We start from the raw sequence: 16,661 nt of genomic DNA, 5'->3' as shown, positions 1-16,661 counted from the left end.
AGCCTAATGCAAAAGCAACTGCTGCGGGGGGATGGTGTAGCACCCGTGCTCGGGTCGTGGCTCATGCCCTGGTGGGTTGGTTTTGGTAGTGGTACTATCAACTAAAACCAGTAACATAGTGTCGCACCTGCCTCTTCCCAAGGCCCTCCACTGTCACCCCAGCCATGAGGGAGGTTTTATGAAAATGCAGGCTGCATGCTGACAGTGCTGTGAAAATAAAGCTGTTCAGCAGTCTGACCCCAAATGTGCCCATGGTAAAGCCAGGACACAAAGCCCACTCTTTTCTGGGCACACTGGAACAAAATGATCCGTGCACTGACCACAGTGGAAAAAACACACACCGTGCCCAAACCGTGATTGAACCTGTTGGCTCAGAGCGACTCCTCCATGGGTGCTGTGCAGCGATGCTGCGGGGATGGGTGGCAGGACGATCTGACTTGCTTTGCAGGTGGTACGCCTCGTCTGCTGTTGGCCGAGCACCCCCCCTTGGTCCCAGGTCAGTAACAGACCCCAAGTGGCCTATTGCACACCACGGCTGCAGGCAGCAACCTAAAAATGCTGCTCCAATGTGCAGCAACAGAGCCAGGCTGCGGGTGCAGAACAGGGTGGGGACAGCGCTCCCGGCTCCTGCCTTCCCCTGGCCAGGAGCAGGGCGGAGGCTGCTGCCCCCCAAACAGAGCGGGTCAGCCCTGTAGCATCTCCCCTCCTGAGCCACGGGCTGTCCACAGCCGACACGGCACACAGGGCGAGGACTGACCTGTCCCGGCTTTCCTTCCAGCTGTGCGGCCCCCGGCGGCCACCGGGTCACCTCCGCCCCAGGGGGGGCTCCGGCCGGTCAAGCACTAGGTCCTGCAGCTGCCGGGAGCGCTCCCTCGGTGTGACCAAGCAGCCACCTGAAGAAGCCAATGACCTATTTAACAAACTTGTTTACAAGCCACATGAGCGGTTATCATTGCCTGACAGACTACGCTGCTGCTTTTGGAGTTGTCTGAGCGAGGCTGAAGCGCCGAGCGTAACCAGTTCACGACGGTGGCATGGGCTGGCCTCCGGGCACGCCGCAAGAGCACGCACGCTGACACCGGTGCATGCCCTCGGCCAGACATCAGAAGGAGCAGTTCAGAAGCAATTGATTCTGGTCAGCAGACAGCGGACTTTGGTAGCTCATGGCAAATTGCTGGCCTTCATCTTTCGGGTGCTGGGCTTGGGGAGGGGGCTGAAATTATGGTCCAAAAATAGGTGTTCATGCAACAATATTTATGGGAAGCTGTACACCGGTGTTGTCAGAACTGATGGCTGAACGTGCCCAGCTCTCCTGAGATCACGCCTCCTGTAGAAGTACCACCTCACTTGAATTTTTTTTTTTCCAATTTGAATTTACAATGGTCTTTTGCTGTAAATTATCATTTGCCATGGGGGCAAGACATTGGGCTGTAGTGCTTACCACACTGCCTCTGCAGAGCCGGTGCCCACAGCCCAACCGGGCTGAGAGGTCAGCACGAGTCAAGCACCCCCGGTTTATATTTCCAGCGACACGCAATGGCTTCCTTGCTGACAGTGCAGTCTGCTCTCAACAAGCTTTGCAGGGGGTCAGGAGCTGGTTTTTCATACCAGGCGTATGTCAGCCCACTCGAGCTGCCCATGTTTGCTCCACCAAAAAGCAAGCCTAAGTTAGGTGTAATAATCAGAGATAATGTATGGATAGACACAAAGCTCTTGCATGGTCCGGTAAATGCAAATCCCTATTTAAGTGTTCTCGCCCCAGCCCTGGACCCTGCATTATTTTTCCATCCCAGTTGAACCCAGGAGCCTGGAAGGGGATGGAGGCAGGAGGAACAGCCAGGACGCTGCACAGCTGTAGTCGGTTCCTGGCTCGGCAGCGAGTGCGGAGTCACGGCAAAGCCTCGGCTGCCACCTGCAGCAACGGGGAACGCCATTGCCCCAGCAAGGGCCCAGGGCTCCTGGACCAACAGCCCTCCTGAGCCAGGCCCCTTCATCTATTTGCACAAAGCTCTTGGGTAAATGGAGCCCGAGAGCTGACAATGTCAAAAGAAACCAGTCTCTGCGAAGGAGATGGGACGTTCCCCTCCCAGCACATCTGCCTCTGCTGCTGCTGCAGTACAGCCCTGCCCAGGCGCTTGGCCTTTAAATTATTCCCACAGGGGCCAACTGAAAATAATAAAAAGAATTGTTTCTTTTCCTGATGGAATTTATTTTAATCTGTATATAACTTGTAATTTTTTGCTAATTCTTTTCTTATTTTATTTCTTCCTTAACAGTATTTTTTGCATTAGATATCATTATTGTGAAGAAATAATGTTAATATAAGTATGTAGTGAAGGACCAAAATTGTGTAATTAAGGTTGTATGTTGTATGATTGATAACCAGGGAGTAGGAAGATTTTGTCCATGTGCCAAATGACCCTGATCAACCCTGCTAGTCTTGCTGCCGATTCTCCAGACAATCATCTGTTTTGTTACATTTGCCTTTAAGTGACCGTTGTGTTAGACCAAGGTTTCTATTTATTTCCTTGGCCGGTTGGAAAGCAGCCTCCACCAGAAGGCGGGCAGCCCTCCCCACGTGCCCTTCCACCGAGCGCGGCGAGCCAGGCTCCGCAGGGCGAGCAAAGCGCCGGCTACAGACCCGGGAGCCGTCGGGTGCAGCTGGGGGTGCCGGCAAGCGATGCCACCGTGCCGGCAAGCGATGCCACCGTGCCGCGTGTCCCACCGGCAGCCCCTGCCGCCCGCGAGGACTGAGGTGCAGAGAAGCCCCCAGCCCCGATGGCCCTGCTCCAGGAGAGCACAGAAACCTAGCCCAGCCTTAAGCATCGGGATAGATCGGTCCTGTCCCGTTACGGCACGAAAGCCTGAGCTGCAGCTCCGTGGCTCCTGGCAGCTGCTTGGAGTAAACCGTACATCTGAGCATGGGACCGCAGCAACTCTGTACCTATTTTTTTTATATCATGATTTTTTTTCCTGTTCATATTTCTTAATACAGTTTGTTTGCTTCCTGTTTTCATGCAGCTAGTGTCTCTCTTTTTGGATCCCATCTCCTCTAATTTAGCACTGATGAAAAATTCTAATTCTTCCACAGTTAAGAGAAATAAACAGAAAGCCTCACTGAATTTCTGTTTTTCTGGTCTCTCTCAGTCAATTACACTTGAAATGTGCTGCAACTGACAGCAGATTTTCAGTCAGCTATTCTGAAGGATCGTTCCTGAGATGCGCATATGCTGAGAACAAGCAGAGGCCAGAAAGATGCTGCCGTCAGTAGGAAGCTTTCTCTTTAGAGCCTGTAATGGGGAATCCTGGCTCCTTGGCGTCAATCCGACACAGAGCTTGATGCTCAGGGACACCCGTCACTACTGACAGCTTAAACACAGGGACCGACCAGTGCTGCTGACATTGCATGCAGTTCCACTTCGGGCAAGGAGAACACCCGTTTCATTGGGATCCACGAATTTATTGTTAATCCAATTAATCCTTTAACAGTTTAATCAAAACAGGCACATTACAACAATGCCGCCCCTGTGAATCCAAACCCAGATGGTGTGCGGAGCTGCCTCACCTCAAAATCATCGCTGCTGTTTCCCCTCCACGAGGTACGACCGGCTGAGAATCGCAGACCAGCCGGCAGAGGTGCCCGGCCCCGTCTCCTGCCACCGCCCCAAAGGTCCTACGGCATTAAACATTCGACTCATGAAAAACCCAGATGCAAACTGCTCAGCTATGACAAAAGAACTACCCTGCCTCGGCCCTCGTCATTAATCACTTGTCGGTGCTAATTCTGGGGGAGAAGGGGAGGAGAGGGGACCGCTCTGCCTCAGGAAGGATGGGGTTTGAACCTCCGTGACTACGTCCCTCTCCAGGGGGACTGAACCCCCCACCTTCTGCCTGGGCACATCCACCTGCCCACCTCGGGAGACGGGAAAGGCAGCCAGGAGCTGCAGCATTGCTCTTCTTCATGCTCCTGGCTTGCTCGTCTGGTAGGACTTGCAAATCGCTTCCCTCTGGCTGGAGCATCCCCTTTCTGGCCCTAGAGCTGACTCCATGAGAAGAATTCCGACTGCACCAGCCTCCAGCATCTGCTATTTTGGCAAGTGACTGAAAGGTGGTGGGCACCACCTCACCCTGCCGAGGTCACAGTTATGTTCAAAAGAACCAAGAATAATTGTGAGGGGAAAAAAAGAAAGACTGAAAAAGAAACAGGAGGGAAAAATTGGGTCAAGGAATAAGCCTAGCATACAGATTTAAGTTCTTAAAAATTCTTGATTCAGGTATGCTCTCCCCATGCCCCAGTCTTCCCACACAAGGTGTGCAGCCGCTGCCACCAGGCAATGGCCCAGACGTCAGCAGGGAAAGAGATGGCAGCATCGAGATGGTGGCACGAGCCACTTCACAGAGCCCAGAACACAGCCGCAGCCTTTTCAACTTGAGCCAACACCTTGGCTGCTTCTTGAAGCCTGTTCCAAGTCATTAATACTAGTGTTGGCCAGGAGCGCTCGGATGCCAGGTCTCACCATCAATTAGCTGCTGTCATGGCCACTACAAAGACCGGTCCTGAACGATAAGATCTGCCGCCTGTGACTGCTCAAGACAAACACAATTCAAGAATAAAGGATCTCTCAGTCCCTTCTCGCGATGGGCTCAGTCCGCAGAGGTTTGAAGACCCCTGAAATAAGTCACGACAGAGGCATCTTTCCTTGGCTGTAAGCCTACACGTCGGTCTCTATCCGCAGCCGCTCCATCCGGCGGACGTTGCACTCCACCGCTGTGCGGCTGGTGATCTGCCGAGCGCAGGACTGGGGAAACCAGCCCCTTTCACCATCCCTCAGCCTCTCACCCCAGCACCAGCCTAGGAGAAGAACAGAGCTGGTCATGCAAGGAGGAAAGGCCACTGCTCCTTGGGATGCACGTGGAAGGAGAGGGCTACACTGCTCCCCTTCTCACGCAGGTGCCAGCTAGAGGCATCCAGGGAAAGCTTTGCAGGGGAGGAGGTTTCTGATTTACTGCCTGTTCTGAGGTTGTTGCTCTCACTTCTGAGGTCTCTGCTGCTGGCTGCCAGCCACAGCCTGCGCACAGCATCACTGGTAAGTAACGCAGCAGCCACCCATGGCAGTGCCACTTCCATCAGCCTCCAGGGACCCACTGTCATCTGCTGGGCCACAGCACCAGCCAGCGACACGGACCCTGCCAGTGGCTAGGGCTTCCTGGAAGCTTCTGAAAATTGCTAAAATCCCAGTTCACTGGGATCACTGAAGCTTTTCCCCCCACCACAGCTCCGCCTAAGGTAAGCCTTCCCCGGCCGCAGCTCCCCACTCGCTGACACTTACCATCCTCTCCACCCAACACCAGGACGACGTCGGCCTGCTGCAGGGAAATCTCATCTGCCTGTTTAGCCAGGTATGCGTGGGTTATCTCCACTTGGCTCAGATCTGCAGAGGACAGCGGACAGCAGGGACCCAGTGAGAAGGCACGGCCGGGAGCCGCAGCCCAGCATGCATGGCTGGCACCTGCTCGGCTGTGCCCCCCCAGTGCTGCCCTGGGGCTGGGCAAGCTGCTCCAGCCTGGCCTGGCTGCCCACCCCTCCCGGGCTCCACAGCAAGTCCTGCTCCATTCCCCTCCTGGCCCTGCCCCTCATCTCTCCTGCTGCCCCCTCCAAGCACACGGGAAGGGGACTCTTCTTACCGACAGCCTGAGGCATTCCTGGAATTTCACTGTGCCTCTTAAGAAATGTATTTAAGGTTTATGGTGACTGACGACTTAATGGGAGGCAACTCCTAACGAGCAAGGTGTGGTACCCTGAGTTCTCCTCTCCATTGACACAGCTGCTTCTCCAGCAGGAGCAGATAAGAACAGGGTAAAAACACGTGCCTGCAAGTGCTCAGGCTCTAGCACAACCGCTAATCCCTGCACAGCCAGGCCTGGCCTCCAGCATGCCGGTACCTCCTTTAGGAGTGGTGTCAGGCTTTTCCTTTTCTCTGTGCATCAGCGCAGCAATCCACCGGGCCCGGTCACTCCTGGCAGAGGGAAAGCCCATGTTACAAAGAAAGCCTTAGGACAGCATCTGTGTTGCCGGCAGTAGCTGGGTAATTCCCAGCAGGAAAGATGAAGCCTTTCAAGGGAAGTCAGACTGAACAAACATCACATTCAGAGCATTCAACGTAAAGATACTTCACAAGTGGTACACATCGCCCAGCCGCTTTGCTTAATTTGCACAGGGGAAACATTATGTGGGAATTATAAGGGAAATCTAAGAGAGAGAAGGAAACAGAGCAAGGGGAGAAGCCCACACAGGTCCCCCTTTCTGGGAGGAGGCACGGGGAGGGAAAGGGCGCTTCACAGAAGCCTCAGGGGGATTTACAGGGCACCAGTTTACCCCGCAAGCAAGAACGTGCACCCTGTGAAATCCCACCGGGCCACTCACAGCGTCTCCGCCGACAGCACAATCTCCTCCCGCCTGCCCTCGCTGTCCTTCTCCATCACTATCCGGAGCAGGTGCCCGCCGGCCGGGCCGCGGGCCGTGCAACCACTCCCGGTCTTGCCGGGAGGAGGGGAAGGAGGGTCCGCGTTCTCAATCTTCTCCACCGTGATCTGGTCCAGCGTGGCATAGTTCATGACGGTGTAGCTCTCCTCGCTACGGCAAAGATGGTATCGGCACCTCAGCCGCGTGCAGCCACAGAGCAGATGCTGCCGGCGGGGACCGAGCTGCCTCCCAGCGCCAGCTTAGAGCCCCGGAGGGTGAAGTTCAGTGGGCATCACTGAGATGACTGTCACGGCGAGGACGTGAGCTGATGCCCAGGGGTGGGACACAGCTCTGCGGACTTGCCGGCCACCCACAAACAGAAGCAAGGCCAAGGGCTGTGGAGCTGGGCGCTTCCCTTCTGACTAACAAGGGACACTTCAATAAAGGTCAAAACAGGGAAATCTTGAGCATTTCTTAGGCTACGTGCTGCTTGGGAAATTGAGATTTTAATCCCCCTAGTTGTTACGTAGGGAAAGGAAGGGGTCCCCCAGCCTTACCTCTTCTTCTTGGTTATGATCAGGACGTCATTGAACAAGAAGAGGTAGCAGAGCCTGCCGGCACCTCGGCGGAAGATGCCCACCTCTTCTGACAGCAGCAGGTACAGCTCCCCCCGCTTCAGCAGCCAGCGGGAAGCAGAAATCAGCGGGAAAGGCTGAAATGGATCCAGAGAAAGTCTGACTTACCACCTGTCTCACAAGCGTCAGGCAAAATCAAGTCCAGAACCTGTATTTGAACTCGCAGTGGACCCTGGGGTCAGTGGGGATGGACACATGAAACGCTTTTAAACATCTTTTCCAGGAGGCTCTCTAGGAGGCAGGCAGGGAAGCAGAGCAGCCATACACCCCGCTCCAGCACGCCCAGAGACGCAGCCCCCCAAACCGCAGCAGTGGGGCACAATGTCAAGGCTTTACTACACCCCTTTAGAAAGCTGCCCACATCTGACAGCACTCACAGGCAGACGAAGCCCCGTGTCTGTCTGGAACAACACAGCAAGGGCAGACATCGCTGCCAGCTGAGCCACCCAGGTAAAACTTCCTCTTGTCAGGGGCAAGTCCAGCGTTCACCAGGCGAAAGCACGGAGCGAGGCAGAGGAGAAAGTGGGGGGTCGTGAGGGAGCATGGATTATCCAGGACTACTCTGCTGAACCCTCCAAGCTGGCAGGGCGAGTGCCCAGAAACTTATATTTAAGTCAGACCAGCAGGAAAAAATGGTCACCCTGGGCATGAAGTAGCGATGCTGCTTGTGGCAGCAGCGATGCTCCAGTTGGTCAAGGCTTCCTGGAAGGATTCCCAGGACAGGCCCACCACGCCTGGGATGGGCCACTCTAACAGCACACCCCAGAAGATTTTTTTGTCTGCCACTGCCACAAGTCCTCACCTTCTTCTTTCCAAATTCCAGCTGTTTCTGCAGGGTGTACATCTGCTCTGTCCTCTCCATAGCACGAGCTCCCTCATTGCAGTTCTTAACCAGCTAGAAAAAGAAAAAACACCACAAGGGAAGCCAAGTCCCGACAGAGGTTTCAAGCCAGGTTTGGGGAAAGGCAGCTGGAGGTTCTCCTGCCATGAGAGATCTCCAGGAGAGAGACAGCATGTTTCCTCTGCCTGGAGAAGGACCAAAGTGAAACCGTGCCAAAAACCAAGCTTCACCCAGGAGCAATACGAAGAGAAAGAATTAATCATCTGAAGGGAGGAGGTTAAGACAGGAAGACGAACGATTGAACAGTTAGAGGGGAGGACAGCAGCTTTCCACAGGCAGGTGAAGCAACGCCACATTTCACACTGGGCAGCTGCGTGGCACCCTGGCCCCTCGTGTTGTCTCTCCCAAGCAGATGCACCCCTGCCAGATGCCCCTCCAACCCGGGGAAGGGCGGTCCAGCGTGGCCCGGCCGGGGGGTCGTGCATTCTGTTCCCCTGCCAGATGAGCGAGCGGGACAGATCATGAGCAGCAGGAGCGCGTTGCCAAGAGTTGGTCTTTAGGGGGACAAAAGGAAGAGCCACCACCGCCGCTTTGGTGGCCGTAATCTCCATGGCGCATCGCCTTGTGTGAATGTCAACCAGATGGGAAGGCAGATGAGACACGGGAGCACAAACAGCGCACAGCTCACAAGTGCCACTGGTCCCACTGTTCCTTTGCTCCTCTACCCTTCCTCTTTGCTTTGTTTACTGCTCTTTGCCTAATTCTCCAAAAACCGAGGCAAGTAAGTGTCGCAGCTCGCTATCACCTCGAGGGAGGTTCTGAGAAGGGAGAGCACTAATGGAGAAGACGACACCGAAGGGAAGGACAAAAGATGGGCCAAAGAGGAAAGAAGAAAAAATGACAAGAAAAAGGAAAAAACAAGATCAGGTGAAAAAGGTGAGCAAAGGAGAAGATGTGTACATCCAGCAGTTATTTGGAGCAGAGAAATCTCAAGTGAACTGACATAAGAAGGAAAACCAGAGGCCAGAACGACACGCTCAGGGCCAGAGTGACGGAACGGTGTGCTGGAAGGAGGAGAGGTGGAGAGCTGGCAGCCGGGCCTCACCTTGCTGATGGCTTTCAGAGCTCTGGTGGCAGCTCCATACGCTGCAGTACATGCTTTTGTTTTTTGACAGACAGTCTAGAATGCCAAGATAAGACGCTTTAGTGATATTGCAAGACACAGAACTGCGCATCAACCTGGGATTTCAGGATGTGACACATGCTCGAGCTGTTCCCAACGGTCAGCCTGGCAGCAGGACAGGCACGCAGTCAAAGCAAGGTTTAACAGTGCTGGTAGCTGAGAATCTGGTTTCTGCTGGGGCTTTCACATCAGATACATGCCTGAGCATCACTGTCACCCCGCACACCGGGCATCCCCCTGGCCCTCACCCCTGCAGCTCGTTACAGACTGGGAGCAGTTACTAGAAATCCCACGTCCATCAGCTTTGCTGTTTAGAGCAGCTGGATCCAGAAGTCCCGGATTTCAGTGAAGCTTGTGCAAGACCTGCTTTCCCTTCCTGGGCCACCTGACCATTAATGAAACAGGACGCTCGTGCCACCCCACCCTGGGTATTCAGACACAGCACGGAGCATGGAAGAACCTCATGTCACTCAGGTGGATGGCGCTGAGACGCGAAGCATTATTCACAAAGCTTTAAGCTGCACATCTGACACCCACAAGAAGCAGATCGCTCTGGATCTAAATCCTGAATAAAGGCTCGGGCATCCCAGCCTCGGCTCCCAGAGGGATGGAAGTCTAAGCAGAAGCCTGTCCCGGGCTCAGCAAACTGAAGAAGAGAATAACAGTCACCTCTTCAGAGGTGCCAAGCAATGCCACCGTGTGACTTACTTACATCTAACAGCAGAGGAAGCCGTGTTACTCTCTGCATAGGGAGAATGAGAAATGATATCATTGGCAGGCCTCCACATTCTGGTTTCCTTTCAATTTGTTTCAAGGTCTCTTTAAATAAGGGGTTTGTGGTTCTGGAACAGGACAAGAAATCTCCATTAACACTGTTCTTCAGTTAGCAAGATTTTCCAGTAGCTTTCCATGCATGAGAAATGCAGCACAGCGATGGCACTGCCTCTGGTGCTCAACGCCAGTCTGCTGAGCTCAGAGCACACAGCTGGGGTGGAAAATGGACTGATCCGTTAGCAGGTGATGGAAAAGCACCTGGAGATGTTGAGGTCACCAAAAGGCGGGTAAAGCCATAGATGTACCACCAGCAGAGACAAACTTGACCTGTACCACCAGTATGATCTGGAGATGAACAGCCTCCGCAGATGTCCCTAACACATCCCATACATGTTCTGACCTTGGCAAGACCTGTCTGACTTCAGTATGTGGTAGCATTACCCCCACTTATCCCCGTCCCTCACCCTTCTCACAGCACAACACAAATCACGTCCTAATCACCCGACACAGACACACTGAGGTCTAGAAGTTGAACTCTGCTCAGAAAGGAGACAGCCTTCCTTAGGGAAAAGGACGCAACCACAGGCTGAGGGAGCCACCTGCAAGTCACGGTCCCGTCTGCAGCCAGCTAGCATCCCTGTAGCCCAGAGACCCCTTGTAAGCAGCTCCTCTGCAAGCCCAAGGCCTGAGTGCACAGCAGTACTCACAGCAGCTTCTGAAGTGTCCTCTGCTGGTAGACTTCATTGGAGCAGTAGCTGACGTAAGGATTGAAGTGGTTCGAGGCATGTTCTTCCACTATGTCACTGATGTCAGGAATTAAGAGGTTTTCCTGGTGTCGCTTCTCTAAGTCTTCGAAGAAGCTAAGGAGAGAATTTCAAATGACTTCACTACATGACTCATTAGGGCTGGACAAACCAAACAGATATATGTTTAATAATGTTCCCACTGCAACTTTTCCCCAGTTCTCCCAGAGGAGACAAGGCCCTGGATCCCTTCTGCACGGGGTCAGCTCTGCGCAGCTGAGACACCCACGTCTCCAGTGTGGCTCCCAGCAGCTCTGCTGCAGAGATGGGGAATGCAGCTCTCAAGCTCCCTGGCCCCCAGGTGCGTAGGCTTCCTCCATTCCCTGCACGAGACCCCTCCTCCTCTTTAGCTCTCTTCTTCTTTAGGGAAGATTCGTTTCTGCCCCATCAGGGCCGCTTCTGCCCAGCTGCGGGAAGCTGCAAGCCCTCAACGCCCCCGCAGCAGTTCCCACGCCTGCCGCAGCCCTGCCTGCGCTCTCCTCCTGCTGCTTTCCCACACGGACAGGGCTCGCCAGCCGCCCCGAGCACCAGCTCCCAAGGCGTTTGCTCCCCACCTCCCAGGAAGCAAAGGCCATGCTTACGCTGGCTCTTTGAAGGCGCAGTTTCAGTTTCAGCACCCGAGCGATCCCCCACCCATGCTTCGGAACGAGTAGCCGCTTGCTGCGGCTCAGCCACCCCGCACCCCTGCCTTGCCGGCCCCTGCTTTCAGCCACGCTGCAGCCAGGCTGGAGCCGGGCGGCTGAGCCGCAGCGCTGCCGGCTCCACCTGCCCCGTCTCACCAGCCCAGAGGCAAAGGGAGGCACCACCTTCACGGCAGCGCCAGGACACCTGAGGAGGAGTTTCCAGGCAAACAGAAGTGTCCCAGGCACGGGGACCAGGGTTCAGCCAGCTTTTGGCGCCCGATTGAAGCCGCACGACTGAGCACCACCATTATAAGCTATTAAAAAACTGGGTGTCAGGGTAACAGACCCTCCAACTAGACATTCAGGTCCTGAGCATGTAACAGCGGGGAAGCTGGTGCAGCACGCTGCAGGGGTACGTGCCGTGACACGAGGCACTAGGAAGAAGGGCAATAGGTGGGATGTCTTAGAACCTTCAACAAATCCATGGGATGGTTGTTTTTACACGGCAAATAAACAGAGCTCCAGAGTCACGCCTCCGGGCCTGCCTGGTCCCAACCCCACACCGATGGCCCCCACTTGCCTCGTGCTGACCGTCAGGACGTCGCTGATGTTGGAGAAGAGGTGGTGGTGCTCCATCTGAGTCATGGTCTCCTTCAGCTCCTCCGACCTCATGAAGTGGCACACCAGGATGCTCAGGCTGTGCATGTAGGAGTACTCAGAAGTGATGATCTCAAACATTGCCTGAAAAAGCAGGGCAGTGAAGATGTCACATCACAAACAGGATTGTTACTGACTAAACGAGGCCGTGAATTAAAACTTGCTATATCTTATTTACATTCGGTTGGCATGAAGCCACTGGAAATGACTTTGCTCCAACAGTACGGCCTTCCCTCATCTGATGCATTGCCTGGCCTACACCAATAACTTCAGCAGGTTTTAGGACTTTCATTCGTAAATAAGCCACAGCCCTAAGATGTTTTCCCTTCCAGTGGCTATTTCCCATCAGCATCCGAAGGAGTTGCCTGCTTCCCTGCCAAGACGTGCGGGTGAGCCCTTGCAGCGCTGCCCAGTCCCAGAGCTGCTGGAAGCAGCAGCACCATAAACCATCATGCAGAAGCTGAACCCGAGCCTGAACCCAGCCCTGCTCTGAGCCGACCCCTGTGCCAGAGGTCCCGGACACAGTCACGCGTGTCTCTGCTGCCTTCGGCGTTCACGTTGCACTCCCGGGCATGTCTAAGGCTCCTCTCACCTCCTGCCGTTTGCGCTCTTCGGGGGATATCTTTTGCAGGATGCCCGCTTCCAGCACCTGCGGGCGAGAGGCCGGGGTTAGCTGTCGCTGTCGCTGCGGACCGACAGTCCTTGCACGCCCTCTAGTGCGGTCTGGGACTCTGCCCAGCCCCGCACAACCCGCCAGCCGCCCCACGGCTCCGCAGCCCACGGCGGTTAGCTGATGCCACTCCGCAGGAGGAGATTATTCTCCCCAGGGGCCGGCAGGGAAAACCCAGGTACCCAGCAGGAGCACCTGCCTTCCCCCCGTCTGTGGGTGAACCTCTCGCAAGCACAACCGCAGCAGCTCCGCCGGCATCGCGACGAGCCTGGACAGGAACCTGCGTGTCCCAGCCACGGCTGGACAGTCCCAGAACAGCCCATTGCAAAGAGTAATGCTGCAGAATTATCCACTCATGGTTTGTTCAGCAGCTCAGAGAGCTTTTAAAATACACACAGCTGTGCTGCAACATGGCACAAGCACAGGAGCAGCCCACGGCAAGGGCAAGCGGGGCCTTTCGGACCCTCCGGGCTGGGCTGCTGCCCCTACCTCCGGGAGCTGGCTCCAGGTCACCTGCGCCGGGCGATAGCTCCGCACCACAATAGCGGCATCCGGAGGGGATGGCTCTTCTGGGATGGATTCCTCCAGCAAATCCTCATCCGACTCATGGCTGACGGAGTTCAGACCTCTCTCACGGATTTCCTGATACAGCCGGGGCTCTGCAGAGGAAAAGGCGAGAGGTCAGCGAAGCCTCTCCCAGCTGTGGCCCATGGCTTCCCTTACCACCACCGCCTCACCCCGTCAGCCAAGAGCCCTGCCATGAGCGCCGGCGAGCCAGGGCCAGCACCTCCCCGCCAAGGTTGGACTTTGCACAGCACCAATTAACCAGCAGCTCCGGCTCCCAACAGCTTCTCACAGCCAGTGCACTGCACGCAGCTCTCCCGTGTTTGCCCAGAGCAAGCAAAGCTGGGAGCGCTCCAGCTGCGAGCACAGCAGCAGCCTGAGCGTCATCACGCCCCGGGGAGTGGGAAAGCAGGGTTGCAATGCTCCTCTTGCAGGTGGGGAAACGGAGGCAAAAGCAATTGCCCCAGGCCAGGGACAAGCAGCAGCACATGTGGCAAAGGGACTTCTAGGGATTCCCTTCGCTGAGAAGCGCCCCGGTGCCCTGCAAGGCAGAGAGCCAGCACTCTCGGGAAGACGGGAGGCAGCACTCACGGTCCTTGAATGAGCCGCCACGCTTCTGCACCCGCTTCCGCCCAAAGGTTCTCTGCAAGGGGAAGAAGAGGAGAACACGCTGCAGTTACTGTATTTCTGTGGCCCTGGGAAGCATCCAGCTCCTTCAGGAAAGGGAAGAAGTTACCTGTGCGGCCAGTCAGCAAATACCACCCTGTTCTTTCAGCCTGATTTTTGTCTGAGCTTTTGTTTGCCTTACCAGAGTGACTCAGCTTTCACCTTGCATTATCGGGGTCACGATCTAAACCATTCTGTAGTTACGCTGCTGCCTTTCACATCTATCTGTCTCACACCTGGACTTTGCCTGCACTGGAGTCTCCTTTTCCCCAGGCCTGCTTCACCCATGTTTGTGTACAACCAACCGACACCTCGGAGCCACACACCGGGCCAACCCCACCCTACAAACATGCCCGCAGCCGCCTGTTGACAAGCGGGAGCCCCGGAGCAGCCAGTTACACTCCCCACAAAAGCCATGTCAGCTATTTCCGGGCTCTCCGGGGACCTACAGCATCTGTTGGTGACATGCAGGCTTCCCAAGGCACAAGTCACGTCACCAGGCTCAGCAAGCCCTGCCAGCTCCACGCTGGGCTCACACAGCTCTGCAACTGACAGGAGTTGCAGGAAAAAGGCTCTGCAGATCCCCCGGCAGCAGCTCATCACCAGGGAAAGTGGGGGATCGATCCCTGCCCGAGAGCAATTGGGTGACAGCGGGTGCAAAACCCACCTTGTTCCTGCCGGGGCTGCGGGCAGGCAGGGCGCTGCCCTCCTCCGACATGGGTTTCAGCAAGGGGACGGGGCTCGACAGCTCCGGCTCCGCACGCAGACCCTTCATGGCCACGCGGTAGGACATGTTCCTCAGGTTGCGCTTGAGGGTCCCCCCACCGTCATCCTCCACCTCCGCCTCCAGGGAGAGACTGGGGACAGACGCCCGCTTTGGGTCAGGACCCAGGGGTTCCCGGCTTGACCCAGCTGCCCCGAAGCTCTGGTGCCGGGAGGGGTTGTTCTTGATCTTGGTGGAGACAGCCAAGCTTTTGGGGATCAGCTGCTGGGTTCCCACCTTCAGTGCGGCTGGGCTGTCTGTGCTGAGGACGATGCGGCGGGGCTCAGCCGAGGTGGGAGAGCCCATTGCCGAGAGCGAGGCAGCATCGGGCACCACGGCAGAGCCACGCTTCCCAGGGGTGGAGGTTGGGCTGGGGGGCTCTGGCCGCATGGGGTGGCATTGGTACTCCAGGAGAAAGGTCTTGTCGTCCACAGAGCTGCCAGGGGGACTCTGAGACATGACGGCAGCACAGGGAACCAGAAAGCTGCATAAGACAGACAGGCAGACAGACAGATGGAATGACTTTTCCCAGTAAGGCAGCTGGCCATGGCCAGCATACTGTTTTGCACGGGGAACCTCGGGGCAGTGCAGGACCCAGCCTCCACCTTCCCAGGGTGCTGTACGCAGGCAGAGCCCATACAGACATGCTTGTGATGCTCTCACTGCCCACACACCTCTCTTGAGGCCACCTGGTGCACAGGGGCCGGGCTGGTGGCTCCTGAAGCCTATGTCTGGCTTCACGCAGAGCGGTGCAGGATGCGGCCAGGTGCCGGGGAGCAGCCAGGCCATGCAGCAGGCACCGGGCAGGCTCGCACCTGAGCAAGCAGCCGGAGCACACCCGGAGCACCGCCGAGCACCGCTTCTCCTCTGCCTCACCTCCGTGCCCTTCAGGGACTAGGGGTGCCGCCAGCCTGAGCCACCAGGGCCAGCCTTTACCTTCCTGACTTCCACCTCCCCCAGGCCGGCATGCTGTGAAAACCCTGGCGGGCACCTCACCGCGAGCCCTGTGCTCCTCAAAGACTGTACCTGTCCCAAACCGCTCCGAGGAGCGGCTCCACACTGCGTGCAAAAACACCAGCCCGAGTCCCTAAAGCTCCTCGTTTGGATTAAGCTTACTCATCTCCTTCTGTGCCACACCACGTACCGTGCACCTACAGAACAAACATCTGACACAGCGTTTTATGCCCACTGCCTACCCCATTACATAATTTGAGGAAAAACTATGGTTTAATTCCTCTCAACTGAGATCTCATTGCATGCCATCGCCATCTCCAAGCTGTTCCTTTTCAAAGGCCACAGATCAGGAAACAGAAACCAAGACTTGAACATATTTCCCTGCATCAATGACTGGCAGAAGGACAAAACAGACCCATCAACAAAAGCTCATTTGATCAAGATGCTGCTTATTTTCCTGTCCTTGGATGGGGGACACATGCCTCTTGGCCAGAGGTCTGCCAAATGTCCTGCAGATGAGAAAGGCACTACATTCTACTCTTAACCTCATCTTGGCTGAGGATGGAGCGAAGGATAGCCTTAGGAAGGATGGAGCCTTAGGATAGCCTAAGCACTAGCCCTAATAACAAGAAACAGGCGTGCCCGATTTCAGAGGCACTGGGTGCTACAACATCCTCCAGGTCTCCGGTGCCACTGAAGGAGGGCTGGACCGCTACGCAGGGCCTTGAACCCACATCTCTGGAGCTTCACAGTCCCACATGCACACGGTGCTGAGACTCACATCAGCGCAGCAACTCGAGCGCTTCCAACCCTCTGTCCTGAGAGCTTGTGCGCGGGGAGGGACTGCTCTGCGGGGCCAGGGCCGCTCGGCCTGTGAGCACGGTGGGATTCATCCCTCGGGACACGCGCACGAATCCCACCACTGGCACCTCTGCCCCTGCCCAGAGCGCGCCCGGCACTTGCACAAGGGCCCCCCGGGAACGCCACGGCAGCCGGGACAGCGAGAGGACAGAGCCTCCGGCTACTCACCAGCGCTGCCCGCTCCCCCTCCGCGGAAGAGGCGCT

General features: G+C 56.0%; 2 protein-coding genes across 4 annotated transcripts in view; one reads left to right on the top strand and one right to left on the bottom strand.

Annotated features, from left to right (window-relative positions):
- Positions 1 to 2,254, top strand: part of MEGF6 (multiple EGF like domains 6) — a 109,472-nt gene extending 107,218 nt beyond the window's left edge. For 2 of the 3 annotated variants that reach the window (XM_076356409.1, XM_076356411.1), the window contains 2 exons: positions 449 to 496; positions 779 to 2,254. In XM_076356409.1, coding sequence (XP_076212524.1) covers positions 449 to 496; positions 779 to 846 — 116 coding nt within the window. In that variant the 3' untranslated portion in view covers positions 847 to 2,254. The remainder of the gene's footprint in view (positions 1 to 448; positions 497 to 778) is intronic. The other variant, XM_076356410.1, reaches the window with a different exon arrangement.
- Positions 2,255 to 3,448: 1,194 nt separating this feature from the next.
- ARHGEF16 (Rho guanine nucleotide exchange factor 16) lies at positions 3,449 to 15,114 on the bottom strand. Its single transcript, XM_076356414.1, has 14 exons — positions 14,547 to 15,114; positions 13,805 to 13,856; positions 13,139 to 13,308; positions 12,572 to 12,628; positions 11,903 to 12,063; positions 10,604 to 10,756; positions 9,835 to 9,964; positions 9,045 to 9,119; positions 7,901 to 7,993; positions 7,021 to 7,175; positions 6,425 to 6,634; positions 5,944 to 6,017; positions 5,331 to 5,432; positions 3,449 to 4,852 (listed from the first exon to the last, which is right to left on the bottom strand). The coding sequence occupies exons 1-14, from the start codon at positions 15,099 to 15,101 to the stop codon at positions 4,713 to 4,715; spliced, it is 2,127 nt and encodes a 708-aa protein (XP_076212529.1). The 5' UTR covers positions 15,102 to 15,114; the 3' UTR covers positions 3,449 to 4,712.
- Positions 15,115 to 16,661: the final 1,547 nt, after the last annotated feature.

The sequence above is a fragment of the Aptenodytes patagonicus genome, chromosome 19, assembly GCF_965638725.1.
Source record: "Aptenodytes patagonicus chromosome 19, bAptPat1.pri.cur, whole genome shotgun sequence".
In the NCBI taxonomy this organism is placed as follows: Eukaryota; Metazoa; Chordata; class Aves; order Sphenisciformes; family Spheniscidae; genus Aptenodytes; species Aptenodytes patagonicus.
The sequence above is the reverse complement of the archived record's forward strand: the minus strand, read 5'-3'. Positions and strand labels throughout refer to the sequence as shown.